This window comes from Petromyzon marinus, chromosome 73 (genome assembly GCF_048934315.1).
Source record: "Petromyzon marinus isolate PM22_M1 ecotype Great Lakes invasive population chromosome 73, UKy_Petmar_22M1.pri1.0, whole genome shotgun sequence".
NCBI classification, from domain to species: Eukaryota; Metazoa; Chordata; class Hyperoartia; order Petromyzontiformes; family Petromyzontidae; genus Petromyzon; species Petromyzon marinus.
In genome coordinates, this window is record NC_133739.1 from 1,490,177 (window position 1) to 1,509,945 (window position 19,769).

At 54.0% G+C, this 19,769-nt stretch overlaps 1 protein-coding gene across 3 annotated transcripts in view; it reads left to right on the top strand.

Moving 5' to 3' along the window:
- MACO1 (macoilin 1) overlaps nt 1–19,125 on the top strand; it is a 114,852-nt gene extending 95,727 nt beyond the window's left edge. For 2 of the 3 annotated variants that reach the window (XM_076055815.1, XM_076055817.1), the window contains 4 exons: nt 77–262; nt 8,809–8,932; nt 17,397–17,571; nt 18,637–19,125. In XM_076055815.1, coding sequence (XP_075911930.1) covers nt 77–262; nt 8,809–8,932; nt 17,397–17,571; nt 18,637–19,124 — 973 coding nt within the window. In that variant the 3' untranslated portion in view covers nt 19,125. The remainder of the gene's footprint in view (nt 1–76; nt 263–8,808; nt 8,933–17,396; nt 17,572–18,636) is intronic. The other variant, XM_076055816.1, reaches the window with a different exon arrangement.
- The last annotated feature ends 644 nt before the right edge of the window (nt 19,126–19,769 follow it).

Below are 19,769 nucleotides of genomic sequence, written 5' to 3' on the forward strand. Positions count from 1 at the left end.
GTAGTGTGTAGTAGTGTCTAGTAGTAGTGTGTACTAGTGTACTAGTGTTAACTACACCCTACTCACCACCCACCAGACTACAGTCGGTATCCCAGGCCAAGCAGAAGGAGCGTTCCAGCGCGTCTCAGCTGGAGCGTCGCCTGCGCCAGGAGCTGGAGGCCCGCGGGGCGCTGGAGCGCCAGCTGGCGGAGGAGCGCAAGCGGCGACGCGGGGAGGATGCCGCCATCGCTGCTCGTGCAGCAGCCATCGCCACCGCCACGCGGTGTGTGACTGTGTCAGTGTGTGTGTGTAGGTGTGTGTGTGACTGTGTGTGTGTAGGTGTGTGTGTGTGTAGGTGTGTGTGTGTAGGTGTGTGTGTGTGTGTAGGTGTGTGTGTGTGTGTAGGTGTGTGTGTGTGACTGTGTGTGTGTGTGTGTCACTGTGTGTGTGTGTGTCACTGTGTGTGTGTGTGTCACTGTGTGTGTGTGTGTGTCACTGTGTGTGTGTGTGTGTGTGTCACTGTGTGTGTGTGTGTGTCACTGTGTGTGTTACTGTGTGTGTGTCACTGTGTGTGTGTGTGTGTGTCACTGTGTGTGTGTGTGTGTCACTGTGTGTGTGTGTCACTGTGTGTGTCACTGTGTGTGTGTGTCACTGTGTGTGTGACTGTGTGTGTGTCACTGTGTGTGTGTGTCACTGTGTGTGTGTGTGTCAGTGTGTGTAACTGTGTGTGTGTCACTGTGTGTGTGTCTGTGTGTCACTGTGTGTGTGTGTGTCTGTGTGTCACTGTGTGTGTGTGTGTGACTGTGTGTGTGTGACTGTGTGTGTGTCACTGTGTGTGTGTGACTGTGTGTGTGTGTGTCACTGTGTGTGTGTGTGTGTCACTGTGTGTGTGTGTTTCACTGTGTGTGTGTGTTTCACTGTGTGTGTGTGTTTCACTGTGTGTGTGTGCGACTGTGTGTGTGTGTCACTGTGTGTGTGTGTGTCACTGTGTGTGTGTGTGACTGTGTCACTGTGTGTGTGTCACTGTGTGTGTGTCACTGTGTGTGTGTCACTGTGTGTGTGTCACTGTGTGTGTGTTTGACTGTGTGTGTGTGTGTCACTGTGTGTGTGTGTCACTGTGTGTGTGTGTGTGTGTAGGTGTGTGTGTGTCACTGTGTGTGTGACTGTGTGTGTGTGTGTCTGTGTGTGTGTCACTGTGTGTGTGTCACTGTGTGTGTGTGTCTGTGTGTGTGTGTGTGTGTCACTGTGTGTGTGTGTCACTGTGTGTGTGTGTGTGTGTCACTGTGTGTGTGTGTGTCACTGTGTGTGTGTGTGTGTGTCACTGTGTGTGTGTGTGTCACTGTGTGTGTGTGTCACTGTGTGTGTGTGTGTCACTGTGTGTGTGTGTGTCACTGTGTGTGTGTGTGTCACTGTGTGTGTGTGTCACTGTGTGTGTGTGTGTGTGTCACTGTGTGTGTGTGTGTGTCACTGTGTGTGTGTGTGTGTGTCACTGTGTGTGTGTGTGTGTGTCACTGTGTGTGTCACTGTGTGTGTGTGACTGTGTGTGTGTGTGTGTAGGTGTGTGTGTGACTGTGTGTGTGTCACTGTGTGTGTGTGTCACTGTGTGTGTGTGTGTGTCAGTGTGTGTAACTGTGTGTGTGTCACTGTGTGTGTGTCTGTGTGTCACTGTGTGTGTCTGTGTGTCACTGTGTGTGTCTGTGTGTGACTGTGTGTGTGTGACTGTGTGTGTGTGTGTCACTGTGTGTGTGTGACTGTGTGTGTGTGTGTCACTGTGTGTGTGTGTGTGTCACTGTGTGTGTGTGTTTCACTGTGTGTGTGTGTGACTGTGTGTGTGTCACTGTGTGTGTGTGTGACTGTGTGTGTGTCACTGTGTGTGTGTCACTGTGTGTGTGTGTGTCACTGTGTGTGTGTGTTTCACTGTGTGTGTGTGTGACTGTGTGTTTGTGTCACTGTGTGTGTGTCACTGTGTGTGTGTGTGTGTCACTGTGTGTGTGTCACTGTGTGTGTGTGTGTGTCACTGTGTGTGTGTGTTTCACTGTGTGTGTGTGTCACTGTGTGTGTCACTGTGTGTGTGTGTCACTGTGTGTGTGTGTCACTGTGTGTGTGTGTATCACTGGGGAGCGATAGTGTAGCGGTTAGCGCGCTGCGCTATGAACCTGGCGACCCGGGTTCGATTCCCGCTCATGGCCAACACCAGTGACGAATATCTGAACCGGTCCCGGGCCTCCCCTAGGTCGACTCAGCCTCAAATGAGTACCTGGTGCGGTGTGTAAACATCGCCATTAGGGAGACAAAGGCGGTCGGGGGTGGTGCTGGCCACCCACCCCCTCGTGTACCGTTCCGGCCTTCATAGGTGCTCGCTAACAGCACTTGCCCCTACAGTCTATTACAGGCTATATGGGGGATCTTTGTCTTTGTCTTTGTGTATCACTGTGTGTGTGTGTGTGTCAGTGTGTGTGTGTCACTGTGTGTCACTGTGTGTGTGTGTCACTGTGTGTGTGTCACTGTGTGTCACTGTGTGTGTGTCACTGTGTGTGTGTGTCACTGTGTGTCACTGTGTGTGTGTCACTGTGTGTATGTCACTGTGTGTGTGTCACTGTGTGTGTCACTGTGTGTGTGTGTGTCACTGTGTGTGTGTGTCACTGTGTGTGTGTGACTGTGTGTGTGTGTGACTGTGTGTGTGTGTCACTGTGTGTGTGTGTGTGTGTAGGTGTGTGTGTGTCACTGTGTGTGTCACTGTGTGTGTGTGTGTCACTGTGTGTGTGTGTGTGTGTCTGTGTGTGTGTGTGTCTGTGTGTGTGTGTGTGTCACTGTGTGTGTGTGTCACTGTGTGTGTGTGTGTGTCACTGTGTGTGTGTGTCACTGTGTGTGTGTGTGTCACTGTGTGTGTGACTGTGTGTGTGTGTCACTGTGTGTGTGTGACTGTGTGTGTGTGTGTGTCACTGTGTGTGTGTGTGTGTCACTGTGTGTGTGTGTTTCACTGTGTGTGTGTGTGTCACTGTGTGTGTGTGTCACTGTGTGTGTGTCACTGTGTGTGTGTCACTGTGTGTGTGTGTCACTGTGTGTGTGTCACTGTGTGTGTGTGTTTCACTGTGTGTGTGTGTCACTGTGTGTGTCACTGTGTGTGTGTGTCACTGTGTGTGTGTGTCACTGTGTGTGTGTGTCACTGTGTGTGTGTGTGTGTCACTGTGTGTGTGTGTGTGTCAGTGTGTGTGTGTCACTGTGTGTCACTGTGTGTGTGTGTGTCACTGTGTGTGTGTGTGTCACTGTGTGTCACTGTGTTTGTGTCACTGTGTGTGTGTGTCACTGTGTGTGTCACTGTGTGTGTGTCACTGTGTGTGTGTCACTGTGTGTCACTGTGTGTGTGTGTGTCACTGTGTGTGTGTGTCACTGTGTGTGTGTGTCTGTGTGTGTGTGTGTCTGTGTGTGTGTGTCACTGTGTGTGTGTCACTGTGTGTGTCACTGTGTGTGTGTGTCACTGTGTGTGTCGCTGTGTGTGTGTCACTGTGTGTGTGTGTCACTGTGTGTGTGTGTCACTGTGTGTGTCACTGTGTGTCACTGTGTGTGTCACTGTGTGTGTGTGTGTCACTGTGTGTGTGTGTCACTGTGTGTGTGTGTCACTGTGTGTGTCACTGTGTGTGTCACTGTGTGTGTGTCACTGTGTGTGTCACTGTGTGTGTGTCACTGTGTGTGTCACTTTGTGTCTGTGTGTGTGTCACTGTGTGTGTGTGTGTCAGTGTGTGTGTGTCACTGTGGGTGTGTCACTGTGTGTGTGTCACTGTGTGTCATTGTGTGTGTCACTGTGTGTGTGTGTGTGTCACTGTGTGTGTGTGTGTGTCACTGTGTGTGTGTGTGTGTCACTGTGTGTGTGTCACTGTGTGTGTGTCACTGTGTGTGTCACTGTGTGTGTGTCACTGTGTGTCACTGTGTGTGTCACTGTGTGTCACTGTGTGTGTGTGTGTCACTGTGTGTGTGTGTCACTGTGTGTGTGTCATTGTGTGTGTCACTGTGTGTGTGTCACTGTGTGTGTCACTGTGTGTCATTGTGTGTGTCACTGTGTGTCATTGTGTGTGTCACTGTGTGTGTGTGTGTGTGTCACTGAGTGTGTGTGTGTCACTGTGTGTGTGTCACTGTGTGTGTGTGTCACTGTGTGTGTGTGTCACTGTGTGTGTCACTGTGTGTGTGTGTCACTGTGTGTGTGTGTGTCACTGTGTGTGTGTCACTGTGTGTGTGTGTCACTGTGTGTGTCACTGTGTGTGTCACTGTGTGTGTGTGTGTGTCACTGTGTGTGTGTCACTGTGTGTGTGTCACTGTGTGTGTGTCACTGTGTGTGTGTGTGTGTGTCACTGTGTGTGTCACTGTGTGTGTGTGTGTGTCACTGTGTGTGTGTGTGTGTCACTGTGTGTGTGTGTCACTGTGTGTGTGTGTGTCACTGTGTGTGTGTGTCACTGTGTGTGTGTCACTGTGTGTGCGTCACTGTGTGTGTGTGTCACTGTGTGTGTGTGTGTCACTGTGTGTGTGTCACTGTGTGTGTCACTGTGTGTGTGTGTCACTGTGTGTGTGTCACTGTGTGTGTCACTGTGTGTCACTGTGTGTGTGTGTCACTGTGTGTGTGTGTCACTGTGTGTGTGTATCACTGTGTGTGTGTGTCACTGTGTGTGTGTATCACTGTGTGTGTGTGTGTCACTGTGTGTGTGTGTCACTGTGTGTGTGTGTATCACTGTGTGTGTGTGTCACTGTGTGTGTCAGTGTGTGTGTGTGTATCACTGTGTGTGTGTGTGTCACTGTGTGTGTGTGTCACTGTGTGTGTGTGTATCACTGTGTATTTGTGTCACTGTGTGTGTCACTGTGTGTGTCACTGTGTGTGTCACTGTGTGTAACTGTGTGTGTGTCACTGTGTGTGTCACTGTGTGTGTGTCACTGTGTGTGTGTCACTGTGTGTCATTGTGTGTGTGTGTCACTGTGTGTGTGTCACTGTGTGTGTGTGTGTGTGTCACTGTGTGTGTGTCACTGTGTGTGTGTCACTGTGTGTGTGTCACTGTGTGTGTGTGTCACTGTGTGTGTGTGTCACTGTGTGTGTGTGTCACTGTGTGTGTGTCACTGTGTGTGTGTGTCACTGTGTGTGTGTGTCACTGTGTGTGTGTGTCACTGTGTGTGTGTGTCACTGTGTGTGTGTGTCACTGTGTGTGTGTCACTGTGTGTGTGTGTCACTGTGTGTGTGTGTCAGTGTGTGTCACTGTGTGTGTCACTGTGTGTGTCACTGTGTGTGTGTGTCACTGTGTGTGTGTGTCACTGTGTGTGTGTGTCACTGTGTGTCACTGTGTGTGTGTGTCACTGTGTGTCACTGTGTGTGTGTGTCACTGTGTGTGTGTGTCACTGTGTGTGTGTGTGTCACTGTGTGTGTGTGTATCACTGTGTATTTGTGTCACTGTGTGTGTCACTGTGTGTGTGTGTGTCACTGTGTCTGTGTGTCACTGTGTGTCACTGTGTGTGTCACTGTGTGTGTGTGTCACTGTGTGTGTGTCACTGTGTGTGTGTGTCACTGTGTGTGTGTGTCACTGTGTGTGTGTGTCACTGTGTGTGTGTGTGTCACTGTGTGTGTGTGTGTGTCAGTGTGTGTGTCACTGTGTGTCACTGTGTGTGTGTGTGTCACTGTGTGTGTGTGTGTCACTGTGTGTCACTGTGTTTGTGTCACTGTGTGTGTGTGTCACTGTGTGTGTCACTGTGTGTGTGTCACTGTGTGTGTGTCACTGTGTGTCACTGTGTGTGTGTGTGTCACTGTGTGTGTGTGTCACTGTGTGTGTGTCACTGTGTGTGTGTGTCACTGTGTGTGTGTGTCACTGTGTGTGTGTGTCACTGTGTGTGTCACTGTGTGTGTGTGTCACTGTGTGTGTCGCTGTGTGTGTGTCACTGTGTGTGTGTGTCACTGTGTGTGTGTGTCACTGTGTGTGTCACTGTGTGTGTCACTGTGTGTGTGTGTCACTGTGTGTGTGTGTCACTGTGTGTGTCACTGTGTGTGTCACTGTGTGTGTGTCACTGTGTGTGTCACTGTGTGTGTGTCACTGTGTGTGTCACTTTGTGTCTGTGTGTGTGTCACTGTGTGTGTGTGTGTCAGTGTGTGTGTGTCACTGTGTGTGTGTCACTGTGTGTGTGTCACTGTGTGTCATTGTGTGTGTCACCGTGTGTGTGTGTGTGTCACTGTGTGTGTGTGTGTGTGTCACTGTGTGTGTGTGTGTGTCACTGTGTGTGTGTCACTGTGTGTGTGTCACTGTGTGTGTGTCACTGTGTGTGTCACTGTGTGTGTGTCACTGTGTGTCACTGTGTGTGTGTGTGTCACTGTGTGTGTGTGTCACTGTGTGTGTGTCACTGTGTGTGTGTCATTGTGTGTGTGTCACTGTGTGTGTGTCACTGTGTGTGTCACTGTGTGTCACTGTGTGTGTGTCACTGTGTGTCATTGTGTGTGTCACTGTGTGTCATTGTGTGTGTCACTGTGTGTGTGTGTGTGTCACTGAGTGTGTGTGTGTCACTGTGTGTGTGTCACTGTGTGTGTGTGTCACTGTGTGTGTGTGTCACTGTGTGTGTCACTGTGTGTGTGTGTCACTGTGTGTGTGTGTCACTGTGTGTGTGTCACTGTGTGTGTGTGTCACTGTGTGTGTGTGTCACTGTGTGTGTCACTGTGTGTGTCTGTGTGTGTGTGTGTAACTGTGTGTGTGTCACTGTGTGTGTGTCACTGTGTGTGTGTCACTGTGTGTGTGTCACTGTGTGTGTGTGTGTGTCACTGTGTGTGTCACTGTGTGTGTGTGTCACTGTGTGTGTGTGTGTGTCACTGTGTGTGTGTGTCACTGTGTGTGTGTGTCACTGTGTGTGTCACTGTGTGTGTGTCACTGTGTGTGTGCGTCACTGTGTGTGTGTGTCACTGTGTGTGTGTGTGTCACTGTGTGTGTGTGTGTCACTGTGTGTGTGTCACTGTGTGTGTGTCACTGTGTGTGTCACTGTGTGTGTGTGTCACTGTGTGTGTGTGTGTCACTGTGTGTGTGTGTCACTGTGTGTGTGTGTCACTGTGTGTGTGTGTCACTGTGTGTGTGTGTCACTGTGTGTGTGTGTGTCACTGTGTGTGTCTCACTGTGTGTGTGTGTCACTGTGTGTGTGTGTCAGTGTGTGTCACTGTGTGTGTCACTGTGTGTGTCACTGTGTGTGTCACTGTGTGTGTGTGTCACTGTGTGTGTGTGTCACTGTGTGTGTCACTGTGTGTCACTGTGTGTCACTGTGTGTGTGTGTCACTGTGTGTGTGTGTCACTGTGTGTGTGTGTCACTGTGTGTGTGTCACTGTGTGTGTGTGTATCACTGTGTATTTGTGTCACTGTGTGTGTCACTGTGTGTGTGTGTCACTGTGTCTGTGTGTCACTGTGTGTCACTGTGTGTGTCACTGTGTGTGTGTGTCACTGTGTGTGTCACTGTGTGTGTGTGTCACTGTGTGTGTGTGTGTCACTGTGTGTGTGTGTGTCACTGTGTGTGTGTCACTGTGTGTGTCACTGTGTGTGTGTGTCACTGTGTGTGTGTGTGTCACTGTGTGTGTGTGTCACTGTGTATGTGTGTCACTGTGTTTGTCACTGTGTGTGTGTGTGTCACTGTGTGTGTGTCACTGTGTGTGTCACTGTGTGTGTGTGTGTCACTGTGTGTGTGTCACTGTGTGTGTCACTGTGTGTGTGTGTCACTGTGTGTGTGTGTGTGTCACTGTGTGTGTCAGTGTGTCACTGTGTGTGTGTCAGTGTGTCACTGTGTGTGTGTGTCACTGTGTGTGTCAGTGTGTCACTGTGTGTGTGTCAGTGTGTCACTGTGTGTGTGTCACTGTGTGTGTGTGTCACTGTGTGTGTGTGTCACTGTGTGTGTCACTGTGTGTGTGTCACTGTGTGTGTCACTGTGTGTGTGTGTCACTGTGTGTGTGTGTCACTGTGTGTGTGTGTCACTGTGTGTGTGTGTCACTGTGTGTGTGTGTCACTGTGTGTGTGTGTCACTGTGTGTCACTGTGTGTGTCACTGTGTGTGTGTGTGTCACTGTGTGTGTGTGTCACTGTGTGTGTGTCACTGTGTGTGTCACTGTGTGTCACTGTGTGTGTGTCACTGTGTGTGTGTGTGTCGCTGTGTGTGTGTGTGTGTGTCGCTGTGTGTGTGTGTCGCTGTGTGTGTGTGTCACTGTGTGTGTCACTGTGTGTGTGTCACTGTGTGTGTGTGTGTCGCTGTGTGTGTGTGTCACTGTGTGTGTGTCACTGTGTGTGTGTCACTGTGTGTGTCACTGTGTGTGTGTGTGTGTGTCACTGTGTGCGTGTCACTGTGTGCGTGTCACTGTGTGCGTGTCACTGTGTGTGTGTCACTGTGTGTGTGTGTCACTGTGTGTGTCACTGTGTGTGTGTCACTGTGTGTGTCACTGTGTGTGTGTCACTGTGTGTGTCACTGTGTGTGTGTCACTGTGTGTGTCACTGTGTGTGTCACTGTGTGTGTGTCACTGTGTGTGTCACTGTGTGTGTCACTGTGTGTGTGTCACTGTGTGTGTCACTGTGTGTGTGTGTGTCACTGTGTGTGTGTGTGTCACTGTGTGTGTGTGTCACTGTGTGTGTGTGTCACTGTGTGTGTGTGTCACTGTGTGTGTGTGTCACTGTGTGTGTGTGTCACTGTATGTGTGTGTGTGTCACTGTGTGTGTGTGTCACTGTGTGTGTGTGTCACTGTGTATGTGTGTCACTGTGTGTGTGTGTCACTGTGTGTGTGTGTCACTGTGTGTGTGTCACTGTGTGTGTGTCACTGTGTGTGTGTGTCACTGTGTGTGTGTGTCAGTGGGGAGTGCGTTGAGACTCTGCGTGGCCGCGTGCGTGAGTTGGAGCTGGAGGGGAAGCTGCTCAAGAAGGAGCTTCAGCAGCGGCGTGAAGCTCTGGCATCCCTAGAGGCCAGCACACAGGTGGTGGGGTACACACACAGTGACACACACAGTGACACACACAGTGACACACACACACACACAGTGACACACACAGTGACACACACAGTGACACACACACACATACAGTGACACACACAGTGACACACACAGTTACACACACAGTGACACACACAGTGACACACACACATACAGTGACACACACAGTGACACACACAGTGACACACACACACATACAGTGACACACACAGTGACACACACAGTTACACACACAGTGACACACACAGTGACACACACACATACAGTGACACACACAGTAACACACACAGTGACACACACACACACAGTGACACACACACACAGTGACACACACACACACAGTGACACACACACAGTGACACACACACACACAGTGACACACACACACAGTGACACACACACACAGTGACACACACACACACACAGTGACACACACACACAGTGACACACACAGTGACACACACACCTACAGTGACACACACAGTGACACACACAGTGACACACACACATACAGTGACACACACAGTGACACACACACACAGTGACACACACACACAGTGACACACACACATACACACACACAGTGACACACACACATACACACACATACATACACACACACAGTGACACAACAACAACCGCCATTCGCCACTAAGTGGCGGTGACGTCACCACGACGCTTGTGCCAGGCTATGTGCACCGTGAGGCCACATGAAGTGTCGAACGCCCGCTGGCAGGAGGTCACGGGGCAGACCCAGGTGCCACGGGTCGACTGACTGAGATGACTGGCTGATGCACCACCTGTGCCCCCTACTGTGCCAACCTGCTGTGCTTTAGCCACCCGGCGCTCCGCTCGTTGTTGTGAGCGTCGCTCCTCCGCCCTCCGTTGTTGTTGGAGGGCAACTGCCTCCAACTGCCCAGTAGCATCCTTGACGAGCCTCCTCCACAGAGGCCGATCTTGACACCGCTGGTACCAGTCATCGGCAAGTCCACTCAGCTCCACGTCCTCCTGTACCACATCACTCCATCTCTTCTCTAGCCCGTGCCGCGCCCGCTTAGCCCCCTCAATCCGGCCAAACAAAAGCTGTTTCGGCATGCGGTGGCTGGGCATGCGGGCTACATGACCCAGCCAACTCAGCCTTGCCTGCCGGAGGAGCTCACCGATGGGACCCTGCCCAGATCTTTCAAGGATTTGTGAGCTCCTCACACAATCCAGTCTGGTTAAACCCAGGATGGATCGTAGGCAGGCCAGCCTCAATGTTTCTAACCGGCGAAGATGTTCCATTAGGGGGGTCCACGTTTCGCAAGCGTAGAGAAGGGAGGGAATGACCGTGGCCGAGAAGACCTGAAGCTTAGTGCGGAGCGACAGACCAGGTAGCTTCCACACAGCGTTACGCAACCGATGAAAAGATATTGCCGCTTGACTGATTCGGAGTGAGACCTCTGCTGTTAAACTGGAGCCAGTCATAAGCACACTGCCCAGGTATGGGAAACTCTCCACTCTCTCCACAACTGCCCCATCACCGATTGGGAGTTGTGGGGGTGGAGTGTCCGATGGTACAAAATACGCAGGCAGGTGCTTAGTTTTGGTGGGGCTGATGGTAAGGCCCCACCTCTTAGTGGCACGCTCCAGTCTCAACAGCAGCGTCTCCAACTCCTCCTCTGACTGAGCAGCTATTACCAAGTCATCAGCATACATAACGTGGTTGAGCAATAGGGAGCCATCCCTTGACCGCACCCGGTTATCGATCAGCCTGCCATTATATCTGTACCATATGGAGAGTCCCCCGGTACAGCTATTGAAGGCGTCACGAACTACGTGGTCAAAATAGATGTTAAATAATGTGGGAGCCAGAGGACATCCCTATCGCACCCCAAGGTGTACAGGGAATGGCTCTGACTCCCGGCCACGTAGTTTTATCCGGGCCCGCTCACCATCATGAAGGTCCTTAATGATCGTGAGCAGAGGGTCAGGTACTCCAAAAGCACGAAGAACGACCCAGAGCCCAGGCCTACTGATGGTATCATAGGCCTTGACCAGGTCAATAAAGCAGAGATGTAGGTCTTGTTGGAATTCTCTACACCTCTGCTGTAGCAGACGGACAGAAAATATGGCATCTGTGCAGGACCGCCCTTTCCTGAAACCGCATTGGGGCTCCGCAAGCCTCTCCTCAGCGTGCCTGGCAAGGCGATGCTGAATAATCCTTGCCAGGACCTTTCCCGGCACACTTAGGAGTGAGATGCCCCTGTAGTTGTTACAGTCTGTGCGGTCCCCCTTCTTAAAAAGGGGGACCACCAGGGCATCCTTCCAATCCTGCGGAACCCGTCCAGTGGTCCAGACTGTTGTTATGATGTCATATAGGGCAGTCTGTGCACAAACGCCACCCTCCCTCAGCATTTCGCTTGGGAGATCATCTCTGCCCGCTGCCTTTCCTGGTCTCAGACTCCGGATCGCCTTCAATACTTCCTCAGCAGATGGCACCTCAGCCAGCCACTCACAGGGGGTGACTTCTTCCAATATTTGAGGCACCGCAGCCTCAGCAGGGTCATCCTCACTTTGTGCCACGATGTTTTCCTGGCTGAGGGATTTTCCCTCCCCCAGGACCTCACAGAAATGCTCAGCAAATCTGCGAACCTGTTCCTGGGGGTCGGAGATTGGATCACTGTTTTTTCCCCTAATGATGGTAATAGGTGTGGCGCTGCAGGTTACTTTTTTGATGGAGTTAAATAGAGATTTGTGATCACGGGCCACTGAGGCAGACTCCATCTCCTCAGCAACCCGCGACCACCACCCATCCTTGCAGCGCCTCACGGCTCTCCGAACCTCCGAGCGAAGGCTGCGGTAAGCCTCCTCATTCTCTGACGTGGGATTCTGTAGCCAATGACAGTGGGCCTGTCGCTTTTTCTCAACCATCCTGAACACCTCCTCTGTCAGCCAGGGTCTCTGGGGAGGTCTGGACCGCGTACCCAAAGCAGCCATTGCAGCTGCATGAGTCACAGTCCTAAACCTCGCCCATTTACCCTCGACATCAGGAGGAGTCGGGGACGATGCCAATCCCAGCCGCAAGCGATGATGAAATTCTCGCTTGCAACTTTCATCAGATAACTGAGACCAGGCCACTTTAGGTTGGAATGGGGTCCTGGGTGTACACCCACCACCGGAGTGGAAGAATGGCAGGCGCATCTTACAGATGACTAGTCGATGGTCAGAGGGCAGATCAGCTCCACGGTAGGTCCTGGTGTCAAGGACATGGGCTCGCATTCGCTGGTCCGTCACTATGTAGTCCAGCAGATGTTCTTGCTTGGACCCGGCATGCATCCATGATGTTGTGTGGATGCGCCGATGCCGGAACAGCGTGTTGGTAATGACAAGCCCATGGGCTGCACAAAAATCTAGCAGCCTCCTACCGTTGTTATTGAGCTGATCTTGCCCATGCCCTCCTATCACTCCAGACCAGGTGCCAGTATCCTGACCAACTCGGGCATTGAAGTCACCCAACATGATGACTCTATCCCGAGGGGCCACTTTAGCCAGCACCTGTGACAGGAGGTCATAGAAGGCATCTGACTCATCGGCTTTGCCTGCATCCCTCCACGGATGTTCGTCTTCGGTGGGGGCATAAGTAACCACGACCACCATTCCTCGCCTCCGGTTGATGGGAAGGCGAGCCCAAAGTAGCCTGGGGCTTACAGCTTCCCACACCTCACCGCCACGCTCCCACGCCCCCTTCATTCTTTTGTTCAAAAGAAGACCCACACCCTGTTGTTTGGCAGTCTGCTGCCAGGAGTATAGGACTGTCCACCCCTCATGGTGGCAGGAGCCAGAGCCGGTCCACCGGACCTCCTGAATGCCGCATAGATCCAGGCGGTACCGGTCCAGCTCCCGACAGAGGAGTGGCAGCCTCTCCTCTGCAGTGAGCGTTCGAACATTCCACGTGGCCACCCGTAGTGGTTTTTCGTTGTTTCTGGAGTAGCCCCGAGGGTAGGTATTCAATCTCCTGGCTCCGCCAATTGGGGTTTGGCCAGGAGACGTCATAGACGCCTGGCCCCCCGGGGCCTCCGGCACAAGCTTATTAGTTACATATTTCAGTTTAATTCGTGGTTTCGTGGTAATTAATTGAAGGTGGAGGGGTTACCAGCCCCTCGCACCCGTCCAGAGCCCCCGTTTAGCCCCTGTGGTGGACATATATGCCATGAGGGGAGGAGCCAATCAAAATTGGATCTCCCCCCACAGCGCTGTCCATGACAGAGTTGCCCGTCCGGCACCGCGAGGAGGTAGGGGGTTGTTTTGCCGGACACAGTCACACACACACAGTGCCACACACACAGTGACACACACACAGTGACACACACACACAGTGACACACACACAGTGACACACACAGTGACACACACACAGTGACACACACACACAGTGACACACACAGTGACACACACACACACAGTGACACACACACACACAGTGACACACACACAGTGACACACACAGTGACACACATACACACACAGTGATACACACACACACAGTGACACACACACACATACACACACACACATAGAGTGACACACATACAACAACAACAACAACCGCCATTCGCCACTACGTGGCGATGACGTCACCACGACGCTTGTGCCAGGCTATGTGCACCGTGAGGCCACGTGAAGTGTCGAACGCCCGCTGGCAGGAGGTCACTGGGCAGACCCAGGTGCCACGGGTCGACTGACTGAGATGACTGGCTGATGCACCACCTGTGCCCCCTACTGTGCCAACCTGCTGTGCTTTAGCCACCCGGCGCTCCGCTCGTTCTGAGCGTCGCTCCTCCGCCCTCCGTTGTTGTTGGAGGGCGACTGCCTCCAACTGCCCAGTAGCATCCTTGACGAGCCTCCTCCACAGAGGCTGATCTTGACACCGCTGGTACCAGTCATCGGCAAGTCCACTCAGCTCCACGTCCTCCTGTACCACATCACTCCATCTCTTCTCTAGCCCGTGCCACGCCCGCTTAGCCCCCTCAATCCGGCCAAACAAAAGCTGTTTCGGCATGCGGTGGCTGGGCATGCGGGCTACATGACCCCGCCATCGCAGCCTTGCCTGCCGGAGGAGCTCACCGATGGGACCTTGCCCAGATCTTTCAAGGATTTGTGAGCTCCTCACACAATCCAGTCTGGTTAAACCCAGGATGGATCGTAGGCAGGCCAGCCTAAATGTTTCTAACCGGCGAAGATGTTCCATTAGGGGGGTCCACGTTTCGCAAGCGTAGAGAAGGGAGGGAATGACCGTGGCCGAGAAGACCTGAAGCTTAGTGCGGAGCGACAGACCAGGTAGCTTCCACACAGCGTTACGCAACTGATGAAAAGATATTGCCGCTCGACTGATTCAGAGTGAGACCTCTGCTGTTAAACTGGAGCCAGTCATAAGCACACTGCCCAAGTATGGGAAACTCTCCACTCTCTCCACAACTGCCCCATCACCGATCGGGAGTTGTGGGGGTGGAGTGTCCGATGGTACAAAATACCCAGGCAGGTGCTTAGTTTTGGTGGGGCTGATGGTAAGGCCCCACCTCTTAGTGGCACGCTCCAGTCTCAACAGCAGCGTCTCCAACTCCTCCTCTGACTGAGCAGCTATTACCAAATCATCAGCATACATAACGTGGTTGAGCAATAGGGAGCCATCCCTTGACCGCACCCGGTTATCGATCAGCCTGCCATTATATCTGTACCATATGGAGAGTCCCCCGGTACAGCTATTGAAGGCGTCACGAACTACGTGGTCAAAATAGATGTTAAATAATGTGGGAGCCAGAGGACATCCCTATCGCACCCCAAGGTGTACAGGGAATGGCTCTGACTCCCGGCCACGTAGTTTTATCCGGGCCCGCTCACCATCATGAAGATCCTTAATGATCGTGAGCAGAGGGTCAGGTACTCCAAAAGCACGAAGAACGACCCAGAGCCCAGGCCTACTGATGGTATCATAGGCCTTGACCAGGTCAATAAAGCAGAGATGTAGGTCTTGTTGGAATTCTCTACACCTCTGCTGTAGCAGACGGACAGAAAATATGGCATCTGTGCAGGACCGCCCTTTCCTGAAACCGCATTGGGGCTCCGCAAGCCTCTCCTCAGCGTGTCTGGCAAGGCGATGTTGAATAATCCTTGCCAGGACCTTTCCCGGCACACTGAGGAGTGAGATGCCCCTGTAGTTGTTACAGTCTGTGCGGTCCCCCTTCTTAAAAAGGGGGACCACCAGGGCATCCTTCCAATCCTGCGGAACCCGTCCAGTGGTCCAGACTGTTGTTATGATGTCATGTAGGGCAGTCTGTGCACAAACGCCGCCCTCGCTCAGCATTTCGCTTGGGAGATCATCTCTGCCCGCTGCCTTTCCTGGTCTCAGACTCCGGATCGCCTTCAGTACTTCCTCAACAGATGGCACCTCAGCCAGCCACTCACAGGGGGTGACTTCTTCCAATATTTGAGGCACCGCAGCCTCAGCAGGGTCATCCTCACTTTGTGCCACGATGTTTTCCTGGCTGAGGGATTTTCCCTCCCCCAGGACCTCACAGAAATGCTCAGCAAATCTGCGAACCTGTTCCTGGGGGTCGGAGATTGGATCACCGTTTTTTCCCCTAATGATGGTAATAGGTGTGGCGCTGCAGGTTACTTTTTTGATGGAGTTAAATAGAGATTTGTGATCACGGGCCACTGAGGCAGACTCCATCTCCTCAGCAACCCGCGACCACCACCCATCCTTGCAGCGCCTCACGGCTCTCCGAACCTCCGAGCGAAGGCTGCGATAAGCCTCCTCATTCTCTGACGTGGGATTCTGTAGCCGATGGCAGTGGGCCTGTCGCTTTTTCTCAACCATCCTGAACACCTCCTCTGTCAGCCAGGGTCTCTGGGGAGGTCTGGACCGCGTACCCAAAGCAGCCATTGTTGCTGCATGAGTCACAGTCCTAAACCTCGCCCATTTACCCTCGACATCAGGAGGAGTCGGGGACGATGCCAATCCCAGCCGCAAGCGATGATGAAATTCTCGCTTGCAACTTTCATCAGATAACTGAGACCAGGCCACTTTAGGTTGGAATGGGGTCCTGGGTGTACACCCACCACCGGAGTGGAAGAATGGCAGGCGCATCTTACAGATGACTAGTCGATGGTCAGAGGGCAGATCAGCTCCACGGTAGGTCCTGGTGTCAAGGACATGGGCTCGCATCCGCTGGTCCGTCACTATGTAGTCCAGCAGATGTTCTTGCTTGGACCCGGCATGCATCCATGATGATGTGTGGATGCGCCGATGCCGGAACAGCGTGTTGGTAATTACAAGCCAATGGGCTGCACAAAAATCTAGCAGCCTCCTACCGTTGTTATTGAGCTGATCTGGCCCATGCCCTCCAATCCCTCTAGACCAGGTGCCAGTATCATGACCAACTCGGGCATTGAAGTCAACCAACAAGATGACTCTATCCCGAGGGGCCACTTTAGCCAGCACCTGTGACAGGAGGTCATAGAAGGCATCTGACTCATCGGCTTTGCCTGCATCCCTCCACGGATGTTCGTCTTCGGTGGGGGCATAAGTAACCACGACCACCACTCCTCGCCTCCGGTTGATGGGAAGGCGAGCCCAAAGTAGCCTGGGGCTTACAGCTTCCCACACCTCACCGCCACGCTCCCACGCCCCCTTCATTCTTTTGTTCAAAAGAAGACCCACACCCTGTTGTTTGGCAGTCTGCTGCCCCGAGTAGAGGACTGTCCACCCCTCATGGTGGCAGGAGCCAGAGCCGGTCCACCGGACCTCCTGAATGCCGCATAGATCCAGGCGGTACCGGTCCAGCTCCCGACAGAGGAGTGGCAGCCTCTCCTCTGCAGTGAGCGTTCGAACATTCCACGTGGCCAACCGTAGTGGCTTTTCGTTGTTTCTGGAGTAGCCCCGAGGGTAGGTATTCAATCTCCTGGCTCCGCCAATTGGGGTTTGGCCAGGAGACGTCATAGACGCCTGGCCCCCCGGGGCCTCCGGCACAAGCTTAGTTGTTACATATTTCAGTTTAATTCGTAGTTTCGTGGTAATTAATTGAAGGTGGAGGGGTTACCGGCCCCTCGCACCCGTCCAGAGCCCCCGTTTAGCCCCTGTGGTGGACGCATATGCCATGAGGGGAGGAGCCAATCAAAATTGGATCTCCCCCCACAGCGCTGTCCACGACAGAGTTGCCCGTCCGGCACAGCTACACACACACACACACCTACACACACACACACCTACACACACCTACACACACACACCTACACACACACGAGTGAGTAAGTGACTGAGCGAACGAGCGAGCGACATTTGAACAACACCGACAGTGAGGACTCTCCTCCTCCTCCTCCACCGTGCGTGTTTGTGTGCTGGCGGTGGCTGGCCCCGCCCCTCGCCCCGCCCACCACCCCCTCGCCCCGCCCCCCGGCCCCGCCCCCAGGAGCTGGCCGCGTGCCAGGAGGCGAGCCAGGAGCACGAGCTGCTGATGGGAGCCCTGACAGCGATGCAGGAGAAGACTCAGCACCTGGAGAACAGCCTGAGCGCCGAGACCCGCATCAAGCTGGACCTCTTCTCCGCCCTGGGCGACGCCAAGCGGCAGCTCGAGATCGCACACGGTGGGGCGACTCACTCACTCACTCACCCACTCACTCAACCACTCACTTAGTCACTCAGTCACTCAGTCACTCACTCAGTCACCCACTCAACCACTCACTCAACCACTCACCCACCCACTCACCCACCCACTCACACACACACTCACTCAGTCACTCACTCAGTCAGTCAGTCGCTCAGTCACTCAGTCGCTCACTCACTCAGTCACTCACTCAGTCAGTCAGTCACTCAGTCACTCACTCAGTCACTCACTCAGTCACTCAGTCAGTCAGTCACTCACTCAGTCACTCGCTCAGTCACTCACTCAGTCACTCACTCAGTCACTCAGTCACTCACTCAGTCACTCACTCAGTCACCCACTCACTCAACCACTCAGTCAGTCACTCACTCAGTCACTCAGTCACTCACTCACTCAGTCACTCAGTCACTCACTCAGTCACTCACTCAGTCACTCACTCAGTCATTCAGTCAGTCAGTCACTCAGTCACTCACTCAGTCGCTCAGTCACTCAGTCACTCGCTCAGTCACTCACTCAGTCACTCAGTCACACACTCACTCAGTCACACACTCACTCAGTCACTCAGTCACACACTCACTCAGTCACTCAGTCACACACTCACTCAGTCACACACTCGCTCAGTCACTCACTCAGTCACTCAGTCACTCACTCAGTCACTCGCTCAGTCACTCAGTCACTCACTCAGTCACTCACTCGCTCAGTCAGTCACTCAGTCAGTCGCTCGCTCAGTCACTCAGTCACTCACTCAGTCACTCGCTCAGTCACTCGCTCAGTCACTCACTCAGTCACTCGCTCAGTCACTCGCTCAGTCAGTCACTCAGTCAGTCGCTCGCTCAGTCACTCGCTCAGTCACTCACTCACTCGCTCAGTCGCTCACTCAGTCACTCAGTCACTCACTCGCTCAGTCACTCACTCAGTCACTCAGTCGCTCGCTCAGTCACTCACTCAGTCACTCGCCCGCTCAGTCACTCGCTCAGTCACTCGCTCACCCACCCCCTCACCCACCCCCTCACCCCCCTGCCCCCCCCCCCCCGCCTGCCCCCCACAGGGCAGCTCCAGCTGAAGGAGGCGGAGATTGCGGAGCTGAAGCAGCGTGTGGCCGAGGCTCTGGCTGTCATGCCGAGCTCCCTCTACCCCCCCGCGCCCTCCCACTCCTCCTCGGCCCCCCACTCCTCCTCGGCCCCCCACTCCTCCTCGGCCCCCCACTCCGGGCCGGCGGCCGGGGCCGGCGGCGGGGCCGGCGGGGGGGTCGGCGGGGGGGTGGGCGGGGGGGTCGGCGGGGGGGCCGGCGGGGGGGCCGGCATGGTGGTCGTGGCTCCCCACTACTCGGCAAACTTCATGGAGAAGGCGCCGGGGGGAGGCGGCTCCGTCGTGGTGGGGGGTAGCGGCGGCGGCGGTGGTGGGGGGGGCGGCGGCGGTGGTGGTGGGGGGGGCGGCGGTGGTGGGGGGGGCGGGGGGTCGTCTTTGTCGTCGTCGGCGGCGTCTTCACTCGATCCCAACGCCTGCATCTACCAGCCGCTGGGCAGCGGCAAGTAGGGTGGGGTGGGTGGGGGGAGGTAGGGTGGGTGGGGTGGGGGGAGGTAGGGTGGGTGGGTGGGGTGGGTGGGTAGGGTGGGTAGGTAGGGTGGGGTAGGGTGGGTGGGTAGGGTGGGTAGGGTTGGTAGGGTTGGTAGGGTGTTGTAGGGTTGGTAGGGTGGGTAGGGTGTTGTGGGGTGGGTAGGGTTGGTAGGGTGTTGTAGGGTTGGTAGGGTGGGTAGGGTGTTGTGGGGTGGGTAGGGTTGGTAGGGTGTTGTAGGGTTGGTAGGGTGGGTAGGGTGTTGTGGGGTGGGTAGGGTTGGTAGGGTGTTGTAGGGTTGGTAGGGTGGGTAGGGTGTTGTGGGGTGGGTAGGGTTGGTAGGGTGTTGTAGGGTTGGTAGGGTGGGTAGGGTGTTGTGGGGTGGGTAGGGTTGGTAGGGTGGGTAGGGTAGGTAGGGTTGGTAGGGTGTTGTAGGGTTGGTAGGGTTGGTAGGGTGGGGTAGGGTGGGTAGGGTGTTGTAGGGTTGGTAGGGTGGGGTAGGGTGGGGTAGGGTGGGTAGGGTTGGTAGAGTTGGTAGGGTGGGTAGGGTGGGTAGGGTGTTGTAGGGTTGGTAGGGTGGGGTAGGGTGGGTAGGGTTGGTAGGGTGGGTAGGGTAGGGTTGGTAG